The following is an 18,369-nucleotide window of genomic DNA, read 5'->3' on the forward strand; positions in this document are numbered from 1 at the left end:
GGAGCAATCCCTAAGGGTGTGAATGAGCAGCTCAAGAATACACTAAGACAGGGGTTCTCAAACTTCATTGCATCGCAACCCTCTTCTGACAACAAAAATTATTATACGACCCAAGCGGGGAGACCAAAGCCTGAGCCCACTTGAGCCCCACTGCCCTGGGCGGGGACAAAGACAAAGCACAAGTCCCACCACCCCATGCAGGTGGGCCAAAGCTGAAGCCCAAGGACTTCAGCCCCAGGCAGGGGGCCTGTAACCTGAACCTCGTCACCCCGCGCTGAAGCCCTCAGGCCCCAGCAAGTCTAATGCCAGCCCTGGCCACCCCATTAAAATGGAGTCATGACGCACTCTGGTGTCCCGACCCACAGTTTGAGAACCACTGCATAGGATGTTATGGCCAGCGACCTCCAGAAGACAGTGCTCTTAGACACTGTGAGAATGTAAAGGAAAGTCAAAGGAGAGCAAGTGCATTTGAGCACCTGAAATGCAGGAATATTGTGGAGAGTTTAACTAAACTCCTGACTACCCAAACCTATGGAACAGGTTCGTGATCGGGATTTATTGGTGACTCATGGGGATACATTTTAGACAGTAGCTTTCCCCTTTTTATGCATAATGATCTTGTTTCTTGTGAAGGCTTTTTGTTTAACAACACAATATCCCCACTACTGCTGCTAATAATGTCATTATTTTCCTTGCTCGTGTTGCTTCATGCAGAAGATAACCTATCAGAAGAGGCATACACACAAAGTTGGTGAATCCCTTGTCTGAATAGAGATTATTGATAAGAATGTTACTACAGAATTATTTTGCTATGAATTGCGAAGGTCAGTATTGGCTTCTGTCAAGTTTCAGACGTGTGACATGTTCTTATGGATTCCATGCGACATCCTCTGTAGCCTTAATTTAGCTGTCTTGTTCCAATGGGCTTTACACATGCCCACCTCTGTTGGATCTTCATCTCAGGAGTCACAGCAACATGAAGAGTTCTGTAGACCCTCTGTGGCTCTTTACAATTGGATTGTGATGCTGTGAGCTGTAGTAGGTCTAATATACAACAATAATTATTGTTAGAAAGTTGGTCTTTTATTGGACCAACTTCTATTGGTGAGAGAGACAAGTTTTCGAGCTACACAGAGCTCTTCTTCAGGTCTCAGGACCTTCCTCAGACTTGAAGAAATTCTCTGTGTAAGCTCAAAAGCTTGTCTCTCTCGCCAACAGAAGTTGGTCCAATAAAAGATATTCCCTCACCCACCTTGTCTCTCTAATATCCTGGGACTGACCACAGCAACACTGCATACAATAATTATAATTTAATATTTACATTACAGGATAGCCCACAGACCCCAATTAGAATCAGGGCCCATTGTGCTAGGAGCATATTCTGGACACAACAAAGAGGTGCTGAAGTTGAGTTGTGTTCTAACTAGCATGCCTGGTCTGGCCTGGAAACCTGATCTGGGACGTGATACGCTGCACACATTGCTTTTGTTGTGTTGTAACATACCATTGCCCAGAGGTACCTTGAGTTGTAAGGGCCAGTCCCCTGAGTGTTCAGAGAAAGAGAGAGCTGCAGGAAGGAACTGTGTATACACCATGAGTGGACTTCTCTCATGGCAGCTCTTCCCTGGTGATTTTGTTTCAGACTATAGCGATGCTGTTTCTGTTGAACCCTAACTTTCAGTATCAGGTTTAGTGCATTAGACTTCTTCCAGCACAGCTGGTAAAAGCAAGCTTGGATTTCCACCCAGACCATTGAGCTAACCCAATAATTAACACGATGCTCATCCTCATGTTGAACTGACATGGGTCAGATGAGTCTCTCAGGCTTTAACCCTTAGAATGCTGAGGACAGCTGTATTTTCAGCTCAGTGTTCTAAATGGAGGGGGAGGAGGGCTGGAACCAGACTCTCCTTTTCCTTCCCCTTATCGGTTCGTCCATCTTGCACCAGAGGAGAATCTTTACACCTCCCTAATACCCGTTTCTCTGAACAGTCCTCCTGATGTGAACCACCTCCACCCTGCTGGTTGCAGCTGGAGGGAGTAATCTGTAACTAGCAGCAGAGAGAGATGGGTCCTGTCAGGAAGGCAGACCACAGGAGCAAGGGGGTTTGAACAACAACGTAGAGTCAGGCAGCAGCACATTTGGAAAGACCCAGTCCCAAGCTGTTGCACTTCCCAGTGGCCAGAAACCCTCATTCATCTCTGTCCCAGAGTCCCCGTCAGCAGCTCCACAAACTGGCTGATCCCCACTGTATTGTATGTTACACTCAGATCAGGCCGCTGTTTTAAACTGGAGCATTTTATTAAAAGTTTTGTCAGAATCAAACAAAAGCCCCACTTCTGGAGCGCCTTCTAGAAGCACCAGATTCTATTTTGACTTCATCCTGCTCCCCTGAGCTGTATCCCGTTCCAAACCTTAAAAGTACAGGCCATCGGAAAATCTAGCAATGGCATTCCATCCAGTTCTTGGCCCAAAAAACAGTCCACATTTCTGGTACCATATATATCTTAATGTATGAGTGCTACATATACCCCTGGAGCCAAACCCATCTCTGGTTTAAGACAATGGCTACTCTAAAAGTGAATCTGGCTACTTGGAATTAACCAGGTGTCCTAGGGCTTAAGCTTTGTTGTATGGTGAGTTGGAAAATAGCCTTGTGCTATCATATGTTAGAATTCTCGCCCACCAATCCGTAGCCCCAAATTCCCCCATGCTTCCCTAATCCTCTTTCCTTACTTGACTACCTTGTGCTCTGTGTGGGCGCGTGGACCATGCAAATGACAGTCTCTCTCCTTGCCAAGGCGAGTGAAACAAACAGCACAGGAATAGAAACGTAGGCAAACGAACTAAAAGAGCAATAATGTGATTGAGCATCTAGATTAAATCAAGAGCAAAACTGTAATTGCCAGCAAGGTAAATACATTCATTCTCAAGAAAACACATATTTTTATCTGTGCTATTATCTGAAGTTGCTGATCAAGGCAATAACAAACCCTGTTACGTAGTCAAAGGATACACGCTGATATACACTTAGCTGAGTTTTGCTATGAACGGAGCATAATTGGTGGTTATGTCTGCTGTATTAATAGGCAATGTGACATTTCGCTGAGCTTTCCTCTCATAGGTATAATTTCTCCTGGTGAGTGTCTTCATTGCCTTCCAGCCGGGCTGTTACATTGCAGAGCAGCTCTGTTGTTGTTTGATTTTGACTAAACTGTGAATGGCCAAACCTTTCCCCCGCAATGAGGGAAACTGGTCTCCCTGCCTTTCTGCCTCTGTAATTATATGTTGCTTTAAGGGAGGTCTCATTTTGAAAGGCACAAAGTACACGAGGGAAAGACAGGCTCCTTTCGCACCACTGGTAGCAGCCACAAATTAGCCTACCCTATCATCTGTATGGAGATAGAACATCTCCTATATATTTATAATTGCAAGGCAAGCATCTACTTATTCCTCACCCACGCCCTGAGCCAGGCTTGGGGAGGAGTGGAGCCGTAGCACTTCAATGGAGGCTTCCTGAGTCATTTTGTCTTCAGAGGAGTGGGTTCCTAGGCACTTCCTGGCAACATGCTCAGCAGCCTTTAAAGCTCTGAAATCCACCTCTCTGCAGAAGACCAGCACAAGGTCTATGCATCACTAAAGCTTTATCTGAGGGTTTAAGTGAGACTTACGGGGTGCACTGGGTTTTTGCTGGCCCAGAGCACAGTGGTGAATTTCACTTATAGGCGATATCTGCACTGCAGCTGGGTGGGGGTAATTCCCAGACTGGGGAAATATACACATACACTCTTAGTCTTCAAGACCAGAAGGCACCATCATGATCATCTAGTCTGACCTTGTGCACATTGCAGGCCACGGAACCTTGCTCACTCACTCTTGTAATAGACCCCTAACCTCTGGCTGAGTTACTTACTCCTCGGGGAATTCTGTGCCAAAAAAATAACAATTCTGCACAAAAAGATAAAAATTCTACACACGGTATTTTAAAATTCTGCAAAATTCTGTGTATTTTATTTGTCAAAATAACACAATGTAATCATGCCACTTTCAATTATTTTGGTAATTTATTTCAAAATACCTGTCAGCAAATATGTTTGTAACAATACAGACAACAACAAAAAAAAGACTCAGGAAATGTTTTTTGACAGATTCCTTAACAGGCAAATTAATACCGAACTTTGAGTAATAATTCATTTAAACTACAATACAGAACTATATTCCCACACCCCTCAGAACCAGTGCAAAGGCGTACTAGGGGAGTCAGGGGTAAGCAAGGAGCTGAGCAAGAGGGAAGTAATTGCTGTGAGGGAGCCTGGGGAATAAACTTGGAGGATTGTTGGGTGTGGGTGGGAGAAGTATGGAGCAGGTTTTTGCGGGTCAGGAGAAGATTTTATGTAGTTGGGGAGCCTTCTCCATGCAGACCCTGACTGCCCCTAGTCTTTCCCATTCAGTCAGGCACATCTGCCCCTGTCCCAATGTGTGTCTGCATCCACATGTGTCCCTGAACTCCCACTCAGCCACTCCTCCTCACTGTCCACATGTGGCCCTGCATCCCCACTCCCATTCAGCCCTCAGCTCAATGCTATCATCCCTATAGCTCCTGTTCACCTGCCCCAGTCTGTCCCCCCCCCACTAGCCCTTCTAAACCCCAGTCTATGACCCCGCCAGCAGCCCCATGTGCCCTGCTCTGCCTGACTCCCCCATATCCTGTGTCTCTTCACCTGGCCCCACAGACAGGGTACTGGTTAGGAAGGTAGCCACTGCCTCCTCTCTCTCTCTGACTGGCTGCTCCAGCACAGAGCCGGCTGCCCTTTCTTCTGGCACCACAGCAGCCCTTGGTGGGAGAAAGGTATAATTGCAGCACCTCCCTGGCAACATCTGTTTTCTGCAGGGGGAGACCTGCATTCTGTGCATGCACGGTAGCACAGAATTCCCCCAGGAGTAAAATCACTGGAGTCCTCTAATCATGATTTAAAAACTTCAAGTTACAGAGAATCCACCATTTACCCTAGTTTAAACCTGCAAGTGACCCATATCTCATGCTGCAGAGGAAGGTGAAAGACCTCCAAGGTCTCTGCCACTCTGCCCTGAAGGAAAATTCCTTCCCAACTCCAAATATGGTGATCAGTTGGATCTTGCCAAAATGCTCAGGATCCAACAGCCAGACACCTGAGAAAGAGTTCTCTGTAGTAACTCAGAGCCTTCCCCATCTAGTGTCCCATTACCCACCATTGGGGATACTTGCCCCTATCAGTCACAGATTGGCTACATGCCATTATAGGCAGTCTCATACCATCCCTTCCGTAAACTTATTAAACTCAGTCATGAAGCCGGTTAGGTTTTTTGCCCCCACTGCTCCCTTTGGAAAGCTGTTCCAGAACTTCGCTCCACTGATGGTTAGAAATCTTTGTCTAATTTCAAGCCTAAACTTGTTGATGGCCGGTTTATAGCCATTTGTTCTTGTGTCCACATTGACACTTAAATAACTCCTCTCCCTCCCTGCTATTTATCCCTCTGATGTATTGATAGAAAGCAGCCAGATCTCCGTCAGCATTCGATTGGTTAGGGTAAACAAGCCAAGCTTTGTTGCTTCTAACTGATTTCAGTCCCCAGCTTATAGCAAAAGTTCTTGTTATTAGTCCCTAAGTGCGTGACTTTGCACTTGGCACTGTTAAATTTCATCCCATTTCTATTACTCCAGTTTTCAAAGTTATCTAGAGCCTCTTGTATGATATTCAGGTCCTTGTCGGTATTGGCAATACCACCCAACTTTGTACCATCTGTAAAATTTATTAGCACAATCCTACTTTTTGTGCCAAGGACATTAATGAAAACGTTAGGTAAAATTAGTCCCAACACTGATCCCTGAGGATCTCCACTAGAAATGTCCCTCCAGCCTGACAGTTCACCTTTCAGTATGACCCATTGTAATCTCCCCTTTAACCAGTTCGTTATCCACTTTTCAACTCTCATATTAATCCCCATCTTCTCCAGTGCAACTAATATTTTCCCACGTGGGACTGTATCAAATGCATTACTAAAATCCAGGTAGATTAGATCTGCATTTCCTTTGTCTAAAAAATCAGTTTTCTTCTCAAAGAAAGATCAGCTTGGTCTGGCATGATCTACCTTTTGTAAAACCATGTTGTATTTTATCCCAATTACCATTTACCGCTATGTCCTTAATCACTTTCGCTTTCACAATTTTTTCCAAGACCTTACATACAGTTGACCTAATGAGCCTTTAGCTTCCTGCATCACTTCTTTTCCCTTTCTTAGAAATAGATACTCTTTTGGCAATTCTCTAGTCATAGGGTACAACCCATGAGTTTATGGGTTCGTTAAAAGATCTTGCTATTGGGCTTGCAATTTCATGTGCCAGTTCATTTAACATCCTTGGATGGAGATTATCTGGGCCCCCTGATTTGGTTCCTTCAGCTGTTTGAGTTTGACTCCCATCTTGGATGTGGTAATTTCTACTTCTGTAGTCTCATTTCCATCAGCCACCCTGCCAATGCCTCTGAGGCAGGGGTCCCCAATGCGGTGCCGACAAGTGACGTCATCGAGAGGCAGGGCCGCCCAGAGAATTCCGGGGGCCCGGGGTCTTCGGCGGCGGGGGGCCCTTCCGTTCCGGGACCCGCCGCCAAAGTGCCCCGAAGACCCGCGGCGGGAGCCCCCCGCCGCGGGTCTTCGGAGCACTTCGGCGGCGGGTCCTGGAACAGAAGGGGCCCCCCGCCGCCGAAGACCGGGCTGCGCTTCGGCGGCGGGTCCCGCTTCTCCCCCCCGGCCCCGGCCCCGGCCCGGCCCCGCCCGCCCGGCCGTGGCCCCGGCTTCTCCCGCCCGCCCACCCGGCCGCGGCCCCGGCCCCTCCCGCCCACCTGGCCGCGGCTTCGCCCGCCCGCCCCCCCAGGCCGGCAGCGGCCCCGGCCCCGGCTTCGCCCGCCCGCCTGCGGCCCCGGGCGCGGCTTCGCCCGCCCACCCGGCCGGCAGCGGCCCCGGCCCTGGCTTCGCCCGCCCACGGCCCCGGCCCCTTACCGAGCGCGTCGCCCGCGGGGCCTGAGCTCCGTCCCGCTCAGAGCCGCGTGGTGAGGGGGCGGGGCTGGGAGCTCCACGCCGAGCGGAGGCAGCTGCCCCTCCCCCTCCCCACGGCGCTCTGAGCGGGGCGGGGTTCAGGCCCCGTTGGAGCTCCCATCCCCGCCCTCTCACCACGCGGCTCAGGGCGGGGCTCAGGAGAGGGGCGGAGGCGGGAGCCTCCGCTCTTCTCTTGGGGGCCCCTGCGGAGCCCGGGGCCCGGGGCAAATTGCCCCCTTTGCCCCCCCCTCTGGGTGGCCCTGTCGAGAGGCATTGCCCCCGAATTTCTGCGGCATTTCGATGGCAACGCCAACTCTGCTTGGCTTTTTGCAGTTCTCACCTTTCCCCTACACTTTCTGATGTCCAAGAGGTAGCTTTCATTGCTGATCCATCCCATCTTCTATTCCTTGTTGGCTTTCTGCTTTCTCTTAATAACCTGTTTGAGATGCTTGCTCATCCAGCTTGGTCTGCAACCCTTCCCTAGGAGTTTTTTTCCCTTTGCTTGGGATGCAGGCTTCAGGTAGTTTCTGAAACGTTAACTTAAAGTAATTCCAACTCTCCTCCACATTCAGTTTCTTGAGTTCTTCAGTCCAGTCCACTTCCCTAACTAATTCCCTTCATTTTTTTTAAGTTTGCCCCTTTGAAATCAACGACCCTAGTTGCAGACCTGTTTTTGTTTATCGTTCTATTTAGTTTAAAGTGAATTAACTCAGAATCACTTGAACCAAGATTGTCCCCTACAACCAGTTCTATGAGGTCCTCACTACTCACCAATACCAAATCTAAAATGGCATCCCCTCTTGTTGGTTTGGTGAAGAAATCTGTCAGCTATCACATCCAGGGAAATCTGGGCCCTACCATTATTAGTACCACTTGTCCTCTAAGCTATACCTGGGAAATTAAACTCTGCCATAATCATACAATTCCCAGTAATGTTTCGTTCATTAAAAACAGGCTAGCTTGAGCTAGCGGGTCAAAAATAGCAGTGTGGCTATGGTGACACAGGTGGTGGCTTGGGATCTCCACCAAAGTGGACCTAGTATCTCAGATGGGATTGCATTCCAGAAGTTAGACTCACCCATAATGATCTAGCCCAATTAAAACATAACTGGCCAGATGGATGGTGCATGCAGGGGACTACCCAAATTACATCAAGAGCCGGACCAAAGGTATTAAGTCCACATTTTTTAATGTGGGCTAATATTCATAGGAAATTGAGGTTGAGCATTCATTTGGCTAAAGTATCCCTATTGTGTGTAATCCTGTACACTTCCCTAGCATCTGGCTACATGCTGTACTTATCTCAGCACTCCTTGATTGTAAATTGGCAGATCTATTGTGGAGACAGGCACACGATGTGACACGTAATTTAAAGCTTTCATTGCTGTGCTGGGCTGTGCAATTTGTTTGATCCATTTGGAACCGGACTTATTGCATCCACATTCACTGTACTTCATTATTGCTGAAAATGAAAATCACACTGCTGTAATTTTACATTGTATGGGAAGGAAGAGCCAACCTGGGAGCCACTGTTAAGCACTAATCCCATCTTTCTGCATTAATATTTTGTTATTGGGTTTTTTTTATAAGCACCTCCTATACTTGCTTCCTTTCTGCCAGATGGTGAAATGAACAGTGCTATTTGGACTACAGCAGTTGATTCTCTTTGTGATGTGGCTGCTGCAGGTTAAAACTCCAGTGTTCAGAAGCAATTGGCCTGGCCAATGGCTGGGTGAATATGATATTATGGGATATTGGAAGTGCAGGGAACAAAGAGAGGAAAAAACATAAGACACATATTTGAATGGTTAGCATAACATATTTGTGTCTGGTGTGGGACAGCTGGCCGCATTAATGCCTTCTGTCATAGCAGGGCCTGCTAATCACTTTGTCAGTTGCTTCCTTCATTTTTGGTCATTTGACAGTATTTATTTTATTAAGAGAAAAATAAGCAGAGATCCTGATTCTGCCCTGAGACTCACTGACCTCAATTAATAGAGTAGGTGAAATAAATGAAACATTTCTCCTTTTTTCATAACTCCCCTCCCCCCCCTTAAAATTAAAAACATAGACAAATTTCACTGAAAACTCTCATTCTGGCACATTTCCACCTGCTCTCCTGCCTCTCAAGTCCTTGAGAACCACAGACAGAATTTGATCCAAGCAAAGGAGATTATTATACCGGGAAACACCTGAATCTCTCTCTCAACTGTAAACTCTGCAACACAGTCACATGCACAAAGCATGGGATCATCATGAGATACATCCGTAAAAGAAATCACACCACTCAGCACATGACATTTATTTAATCACATTTTGGATGAGCTGTCAGACTAGAAAGAGAACTTCTTTCTCTCTTAGGTGCTTATATGCCCCCCCCATTGCCATAGCATCTGTCCCTCTCCCAGCTGTTGATGGGTTTATATGCACAACAGTGCTGTGATGTAGAGATTATTTCCCTCATTTTACAGATGGGAAACCGAAGCACTAAGTGTTTTCAGTGACTTGCCTGAGGTCACACAGGAAGTCTGTGGCAGGGCTGAGACAAGAATCCAGATGTCCTGAATGTAATCCAATCCCTCTTCTATCCTTTCTCCACACCCACCTCCCCTTTGGACCATATACCAGATTTCCGTTGTTTGTCAGTGTGCCCCGAAACCTGGTAGAGCTGGATTCCAACATGAGTATATGGTGCACCCCTCACATGTGCACACTCCAGTTCCTGCATCCGGCTTCCCTTCCACAGTGGAGCCTCCTGGATTCCTCTGCAGAGGGTCCTCTGGGCCTGCAGAGGGATCAGCTAGATCTGCCAGGCCAGCCTTGACTGGAACACCTTATGTGTCTCTGGAGTATCCAGATGTTTCCATAGATCTCCATATAGGGGAATCTAGGGGTCTCATTGGATGCCATTGCATGATACTAGCTTGTGGTGTCTGCTACTTCCTCCCAGAAGCAAAACTTTTTCATTAACAGGAGTGTAGACATTAAAAATGGTAAATTGCTTTTCTGGAACATCGCGTTTGGCTGTTCTAGAATTGTTACCAGTTCTGGAATTCCAGTTCTAGAATTGTTACCAGTTTAGTGCTGTCCCCCTTCTTATTAAGTATAGGGACTAGCACTGGAACTAGTAAGCTCTCTAATACTGGAGTGAACTTTTTATGTGCACACCATGTACTAGCAAAGGAAAGAGTGAATTCAGCTTTCCTAGGATACCTGTAACTGACTATATAGGGAAAAAATCCAGATGTGGACTTTTGTGCTTTACTTGTATAGGTCCATATCCATAACTGGACAGGCACATCTGTCTCTGGCAACACAGATGTGCAGTAGAGTATCAATTCTGCCGGTGAAATTTATAAACTTCAGCTTAGTTTTCTTGCAGCAACATTCCCTTCCCCCACTCACTCACCTGCATGTTCGCCAAAATTGAGAACAAGCATTTTAAAGGCAGCAGTCAGGGAAACCCAGTGAGGGCAGTTTAGACAGCTTTGTGACAGTTACACACGTCTGGCGAGGGAAGACCAGTGACATTATATTAAACATATGAGTCTATTGTTAAACAATTTGTTTTATTTTAACAGGCAGTCATGCTAGAAGGCTCTTTTGGTTTATGAAACTGGTGAGGCATTTGGTACCAAGACAATAAGAGTATATTTTACTTTTCTATAGTACCTTTCATCTCAGAGGCTCTTAAAGTTCTTTACAAATTACAGAGACACAGCGGTGCTGAAATGCAACCACCTCTAAGGTGAGATAGCAGAAAGCTGGCACACAACTCTATGCAAAACAGTGGGAAGAGGGGAAATTTTGGCTAAGAACCTACCGCATCAATAAAATGTTTTTTGTGTAAACAGATCTTAGCCTTTCACAGGTCAACTTTCTATTTAACTGTGAAAACAACGAGGAGTCTGGTGGCACCTTAAAAACTAACAGATTTATTTGGGCATAAGCTTTCGTGAGTAAAAAACCCACTTCTTCAGATGCGTGGAGTGAAAATTGCAGATACAGGTATAATATATATTGGCACATGAAGAGAAGGGAGTTACCTTACAAGTGGAGAACCAATGTTGACAGGGCCAATTCAGTCAGGGTGGATGTGGTCCACTCCCAATAATTGATGAGGAGGTGTCAATACCAAGAGAGGGAAAATTGCTTTTGTAGTGAGCCATCCAGTCCCAGTCCCTATTCAAGCCCAAATTGATGGTGCTAAGTTTGCAAATGAATTGTAGTTCTGCAGTTTCTCTTTGAAGTCTGTTTTTGAAGGGTTTTTTTGTTGAAGGATGGCTACTTTTAAATCTGTTATTGAGTGTCCGGGAGATTAAAGTGTTTTCCTGTTGGCTTTTGTATGTTACTATTCCTGATGTCTGATTTGTGTCCATTTATCCTTTTACACAGAGACTGTCCGGTTTGGCCAATGTACATGGCATTGCTGGCACACGATGGCATATATCACATTAGTAGATGTGCAGGTGAATGAGCTGCTGATGGTGTGGCTGGTGTGTTGGGTCCTAGGATGATGTCGTTAGAGTAGATATGGGGACAAAGAAGGCAACAGGGTTTGTTATAGGGATTGGTTCCTGGGTTAGTGTTTCTGTGGTGTGGTGGGTAGTTGTTGGTGAGTATTTGCTTCAGGTTGGGGGGCTGTCTGTAAGCGAGGATTGGCCTGCCTCCCAAGGCCTGTGAGAGTGGGGGATCATTTTCCAGGATAGGTTGTAGAAATATTGAAAATTGTTGAAAATAATGGAATTGTTATTAAAAATTGTTGAAAATAACAGAACACCACTGGCCATCACATACATCCCCCAGCTAAAACCTCTCCAGCGCATCATCAACGATCACTGGTTGAACATGAGCATAAACCAGTCTTTCCTGTCTTCAGGTTATGGGCCTGAGTTTTAATTCAAGGGAATTTCATCTGCTTACAGATGGACCTCAACCATAGCACCGGCTTCCGAGTACTCCAGCTCTGTTGTGACTCTGTCCTGTTTTCCAGAGTAGATCTCAATTTGGCAGTACAATATTAGCACAATTTAGAATTTTACAGACTCCGGGGAGTCATTGGGAGCTGTGTGCGCAAACCCTGGGCAGAATCTGGCCTGTGAATTCTAACTGTTCTGTGCGGTTAACATTTGCACTTCTTTGCTGGTCCATGTGTGTTTCAAAGAGAAATTCTGGACTAAGTGAGAAGCAGTCTCTGCTGCTGGTTTGTAATGTCTGATTTTCTCTTGACTGCACAGGGCAAGAAGGGTGAAGTTGGTCTCCCGGGACTCGATGGCTTGCCTGGACCTCGGGTGAGTGACGTTTATGCTTTCTTCTTTAGAAACACAATAGCAATAAAACCAGACGTGATAGAGTTTTGGTAAAAAGGGACACCCCTGTATGAATAACATTTGTTCTAAGAAGCCCTCAGGCAGACAGCAGTGCTGCATGCAATGAGTGGCACTGATTCTCCTTTTCTTTACACCAGTTTTACAGTGGTGTAACTCCAGGAGCATGAATGGAGTTATTCCTTTTTTACACCAGTCTGAGTAAGGAGAGCCAGGCCCAGTGTCTCGCATTCACTTTATCTTTCTTAACAGTCTCTCACGAGGTACCTGAACCAGGGCATTCTCTGGACATCACTTTTACATCACTATTCCCAGGGTGAGAGCCTCTCGGTTTACAGTACTTGGGGCAGCATCTCTGCAAATTACTGACCGTGCGAACTGATCATTGCAGAAAGACACCCTGTCAGTCAGTGCAGCAGGGGAAGGGGCTGTTTAAACCTTGCTTCGTTATTGGTCAGGTGGCACATCCCATGGAGGCCTCTGGGGTTCACTTTTCCTTTAGGGGAGGAAGGGGAGGAGGGTGGATAAAGAAGATAGAGACAGGATGTGTTTGCAGTTCAGTTCTCCAGAGCAAGGGAGATTCCCACTTTTGGGTCTGTACTCACATAGCCCATTGTTCTAAGGCTACTGGGCCAGCTTCTGACCACTGCAGGGGTCAGTGGCGTTGCATGAGCAGTACATTAAGGCAGAATTTGGCCCGTTGGGTTGAGCATGGGGTGTCATATGCCCTGCAGGGGGACCACATTGACGCTTGGCGCCTCCAACTCTCATTTCCTTTCCAGCGGCTTTTGGAAGCCATGCGAGATGATCTAAAGGGGCGCGTGATTCCACAACTGTTTCCGTACAACGACCCCGTCTTGCAACAGGAAAATGCTTTGGAAATTTGTCACAGGATGAGTGGCTCCTTTAAGGGGAAATGGGGCCAACTCTACCTATGCCCTAATAAATTGGCTGCTTCCCAGCTTGAGGAGCAGGGACTAAGGGAGTCAGCTAGGGTGACCAGATGTCCCGATTTTATAGGGACAGTCCCGATTTTTGGGTCTTTTTCTTAGATGGGATCCTATTACCCCCCCACCCAACCCTGTCCCAATTTTTCACACTTGCTGTCTGGTCACCCTAGAATCAGCTGACTCATTAAAGGACCCCTAGGCCTTAGACAAGGGATGAGAGAGATCAGTCTAGGGGAGGAGCCGCAGGGGCCGCCTCCTTTGGGAGGTCCTGAACCAGGCTGTACAGGAGAACATTACACCAGGGCAACCAGCCTAGATGCTGAGTGCTCAATGCAGAGCAGACTGGGGCAGAAAAGATCCCACCTGAGCTGTGTAGGAGCTTTAGTGATGGATTTCATTTGCGGACTTTGAAGATTGTTTTGAATTATTTGTTATTAAACCAGCCCTGGTATTAGCAGCAAGAAAGCCTGTGTGAAGTTCACTAAAGAGTCCTGAAGAGGAGGAAAACTGAGGCAGGGTCCTGCAGAGCTCCTGCTGGCCATGAGGGAGGTCTCAGGAGATGACTGCCCTGTTACAGAATCCCTTCGCTTCTCGCCATAAGGAAAGGGAAGATGGTCGCAAACCATCTCGACCCGTTTGTGACCACACTCCCCAACGGAGTACCCAGGGGAGAATATAACAACACATTAACCCCCTTTTTAATAATACATTATCAGTCCTAAGGTTGGGGAATTTAGCTCTACAATCAGTTAAACTTTCAGACACAGAAGAGCCTAGATTCTAGTGTGAAGGGTTGTATATACGGTGAATAAGACACAGTTAACTGTTGGTTGTTTTTGCTTTGCTGATACTTATTATTTCCCCTGGCAAGTAATGCTCTTGTTACTAGGAAACATCAGCGAGAAATGGATTCTAGAGCAAATGTTCTGTATTAAACTGTTAAGGTGACTGTGAAAGCCATCAGAGACAAAATCCAATAGTTTGCTGTGTTGGTTCAGGTGAAGCCCATTACAGCCAATTTAGAATGCTGCCATTTCGGGCCTGCTTTTTGCAATGTCTATGCTTTTCGGGACTCGTTTCATTCTGCAGCATCTGGTTTAGCAGTTGTTCAGCAGCTGCGGGGAATGGGAATGTAGTAACGTGTTTTTTCAAATACATTTTAAAGATTTCTTTGTAATGCTGGATGACATTAAAACTTCCCGTTGAGTGTTATGGACATTATGAACAACCCAGTTTAAAAAAAAATACAGTTCCGGATATCTGTCTCTGAATTAATCAATAATTAACGATTACACGATGAACATAATTCTACCTTAACTGAAGCTCTGAAGGGTTTTTTATATACTTTCAGGGCACTATTTCAATATTCCTGATGAAAAAGATTGCTGATTTAGCATTACGCAGCTTTTCCCTTAGCACTAGCAAAACAAAGCTTGCAAATTTTATGTTAATCAGAAAGAGATAAAACTCCAGTACCATCAAGGGATTTTTAAATTGACTGACCATTTGCTGTTCCTCTATTTATATTAACTTTAAGAATAAAGAAAATGGTGCATGTTCTTGTAACAGCACCCTGAGCTGTGCATGTGACTGCAGACTTCCAGACACATTGGATAAAAAGAGCTTCAGATTTGGTCATAATGAAAGCACCTTCCACCTTATAGCACTTTTTAATGGCAGGTTTTTATGGGTTTTTTTTTTTACCATTGCTGCTTTATTGTCTTTTAAGTAAACCAGTGCATGGATTCAGGGAACACTCAAGAGGAAAAGAGAATGTCTCAGATGAGGTCCTTAAAGAACAGTCACAGGTTCTGCCTTCTCCTGCTCAAAATTCTACTCCGGCTACGTCTACACTACCATAGTAAGTCAACCTACGTTATGCTACTCCAGCTATGTGAATTATGTAGCTGGAGTCGACGTAGCTTAGGTTGACTTACTGTGGTGTCTACATGGCGCTGGGTCGATGGGAGACACACTCCCGTCGACTTACTTTACTCTTCTCGTTTGGGGTGGAGTACTGGGGTCGACCAGAGAGCGATCTGCGGTCGATTTGGTGGGTCTTCACTAGACCCCCTAAATCGACCCCCGGTGCATCTGTCGCCGGGGCTTTGATCGGACTAAAGTATAGACCCCATTGGAGTTGGGGTAGAGCACAGGACAGACGCAATGATGGGATCACAGCACATTTTCACACATGCTGCAGGGCGTGAGTGGGTTGAACCAGAGCGTGTGTCTTTATCTAGGGCCACTGAATGAGAATGATTTGTGTCTAGGAGGAGACAGGGGCGCACTGAGTGACAGCTAAGTTCACTTGGGGCAGCAGAATACCTCGCAGCAGTTCTTGTCCTCCCTGCTCGTCTCTGATGGCTGTCCGGGAGGAAGGGAAAGATCCTGTGACACGTTGAGAAAAGACCATGGGATGACACCAGTGCCTGTGATAACATCCCCTCCTCCCTCCACAAAACACACGCCGCTTCTCAGCTTGCGTGAAGAACTGGTTGAAAAATAGGACAGAGCTTTTGTGACAACCATGCCCCTCTTTTTTCATGAACATTTCAACCAAAAAACTTGTTACAATTGAGAATGTGGAATTTTTTTCAGCCAGACCCAGTTGTGTGTGAGCTGCTGTTGAGTGCACGTCTTCTACAGCTGCCTTATCTATTTAAGCAAAATTAATATTTGTATTTCGCAAGCACTAGCAATGGTATAAGAGCTTCTGTAGACTAGCACAGTAAGAGAAGAGCTAATGTAGATAGGCTGAGGCAGTTTTTCTCCCTGCTCTGAGTAGATTTGTTTGGCACAGTGATAAAAACACCTGAACCCATCTATACTAGTAGCTTAACACTGGTGCAAGCAGCAGCATTAATGACAGTTGCTGGAATCTGGGTACAGAACTGGGTACTGACAGTTGCTGGAATCTGGAATCTAGTTTAGATTCCCACATAGATCCAGAGCACTTCTGATTTCTGATTACCTTTTTAAAGAGACCTTGAGTATAAACCCTAGAATGTGCTGAGTTCTTAACATTCTATTTACGAGGTAAGACTTTAGTAAGGGAGTGTGTAAAAATTAGAGACGTGCCTGAACTGCAAAACTTAGATCTGAATCCAAACTCTCCCAAAGGTGCTTGAAGTGGGGGGATTGGTGCAGGACTATCTTTGATAAGAATTAAAACAGGGAAAGGAAAAAAAATCTGGAGCCTGTTAGCTTACTAATAGCATTGAAGCCAAAAAACCCTGATGAATGTTTTCTGTTGTTTTAAATTTGTTGTACTGACTGAATAAAAACCATTAAAAACAAACAAAAAGGAGAAATTAAGCTTGTTCATCAATAAACATAAGAAATCCCAGGCTGTGCCTTATGCTAAGATACAAAATTAAGCAAAAACTTTTTTTTTTTTGCTGAAAAGAAGATATTCTCAGTGAGAAACTGCAATGTACAAAGCCTCTGCATTCTTATGGCCTCAGGAGATTATCAGTAATTTTTGTTCAGAAACGTTGGTGCTCCAGTTATCATGCCACTTGGCTTAATAACTAGAGACCTGGTCCATTATGAATGATGCAGCAAGCACTTAAAATGATTAAAAAGCCATACAAGTTAAATGTACACGACTACTGGCCCTTAGGCCATGGTTTTCAGTGTTTCCAGCAGACTCTCTTTCTCTATCCTTTTACTATTCTCTTGATTTACAAAACAGGATTTGAGTGGAGAATACAATTTAGTGTTGCAATGCAGCATTCATCAAAAATCTAGCACTGGAAATGTTAGTGTAAGGAGATGTGGGCAGCAGACTAGAGGCGAGCTGAAGAACAGGTGTAAGGACCCCAAATGGGTGGCTGTTCAGATGTCAGCTGGTTGTAGGAAGCATAGTAGAAAAGGGGAGTTTTGAGATACCGTATATACTCGATCATAAGCCGGTTCGTTTATAAGCCGACCCTCCCAAGATGAGTAAGTAAAAATTGAATTTTTTTATGACCCATTCATAAGCTGACCCTATAATTCAGGGATTGGCAAACTTTGGTTCCTGGTCCATCAGGATAAGCCGCTGGCGGGCTGAGGAAGTTTGTTTACCTTGAGCATCCACAGGCACGGAGGTAAACCTAAGTAAACAAAATCTCCCAGCCTGCTGGAGCTGCTCTGGTGGGCTGGGTGGCGCAGCCGCAGCCTGCTCCGGTGGGCCAGACCGGGCAATATGGCTGCAGCCTGCTCCAGCGGGCGGGGTGGACGTTGCGGCTGCAGCATGCCAGCCCCGGAGCTGCAGCTGCTCCGGAGGTTGTGGGGAGAGCAGCGTGGCCAGAAGCTGGGACACTCTGGCTCCGCCTCTTCCCTTCTGGCTCTACTGCCTCTCCTTGCCCCTCTGTTGGGGGGCTGGGCTGTGTCCCACCTCTCCCTCTCTATACCTGTTCATAAGCCAAACCACTTCTCTGATGCCTCCCTTTTTTACTAAAATAATTCAGCTTATGAACTAGTATATACAGTACATTGTGAAAAGGACCGAGGGTCTTGGCATGAGAACAGTGAAGGCCGACAAAGGAGAGGAGAGAGTGGGAGACTGAGGCCAAGTCTATACTACAGATCTATATTGATATTACTACCTTGCTCGGGGTATGAAAAATCCCCCAGGGGCTCTGGAACAATTTTTATAGTGAGGGTGCTGAGAGCCATTGAACCAAATTGTAAACCCTGTGTCTGATGGAAACCACTTCAAGCCAAGGGATGCGGCAGCACCCCCATTACCTCTAGTTCCAGCACCTATGAAATCCGCACCCCTGAATGATGCAATTATATCAATATAGATCCGTAGTGTAGACTCCTATAGACTTACCGACCTAACCCCCCATGAAGATTTCACTATATTGATGGGAGAGCTTCTCCCGTTAACACAGCTGCCACCTCTCGGGGAGGTGGATTATTTACACTGACAAGAGAAGCTCTCCCGTCAAGATAGATAGCATCTTCAGTAGGTGCTGCAGCTGTGATGCTGTATGTGAAGTCAAGCCCTGAGATGAGGCTACCAGAT

General features: G+C 46.1%; 1 protein-coding gene across 4 annotated transcripts in view; it reads left to right on the top strand.

Moving 5' to 3' along the window:
- Positions 1-18,369, top strand: part of COL22A1 (collagen type XXII alpha 1 chain) — a 333,573-nt gene that overhangs the window by 216,665 nt on the left and 98,539 nt on the right. For all 4 annotated transcript variants that reach the window (XM_045004657.1, XM_045004658.1, XM_045004656.1 and 1 more), the window contains one exon: positions 12,310-12,363. In XM_045004657.1, the coding sequence (XP_044860592.1) occupies positions 12,310-12,363 (54 nt within the window). The remainder of the gene's footprint in view (positions 1-12,309; positions 12,364-18,369) is intronic.

The sequence above is a fragment of the Mauremys mutica genome, chromosome 2 (genome assembly GCF_020497125.1).
Source record: "Mauremys mutica isolate MM-2020 ecotype Southern chromosome 2, ASM2049712v1, whole genome shotgun sequence".
In the NCBI taxonomy this organism is placed as follows: Eukaryota; Metazoa; Chordata; order Testudines; family Geoemydidae; genus Mauremys; species Mauremys mutica.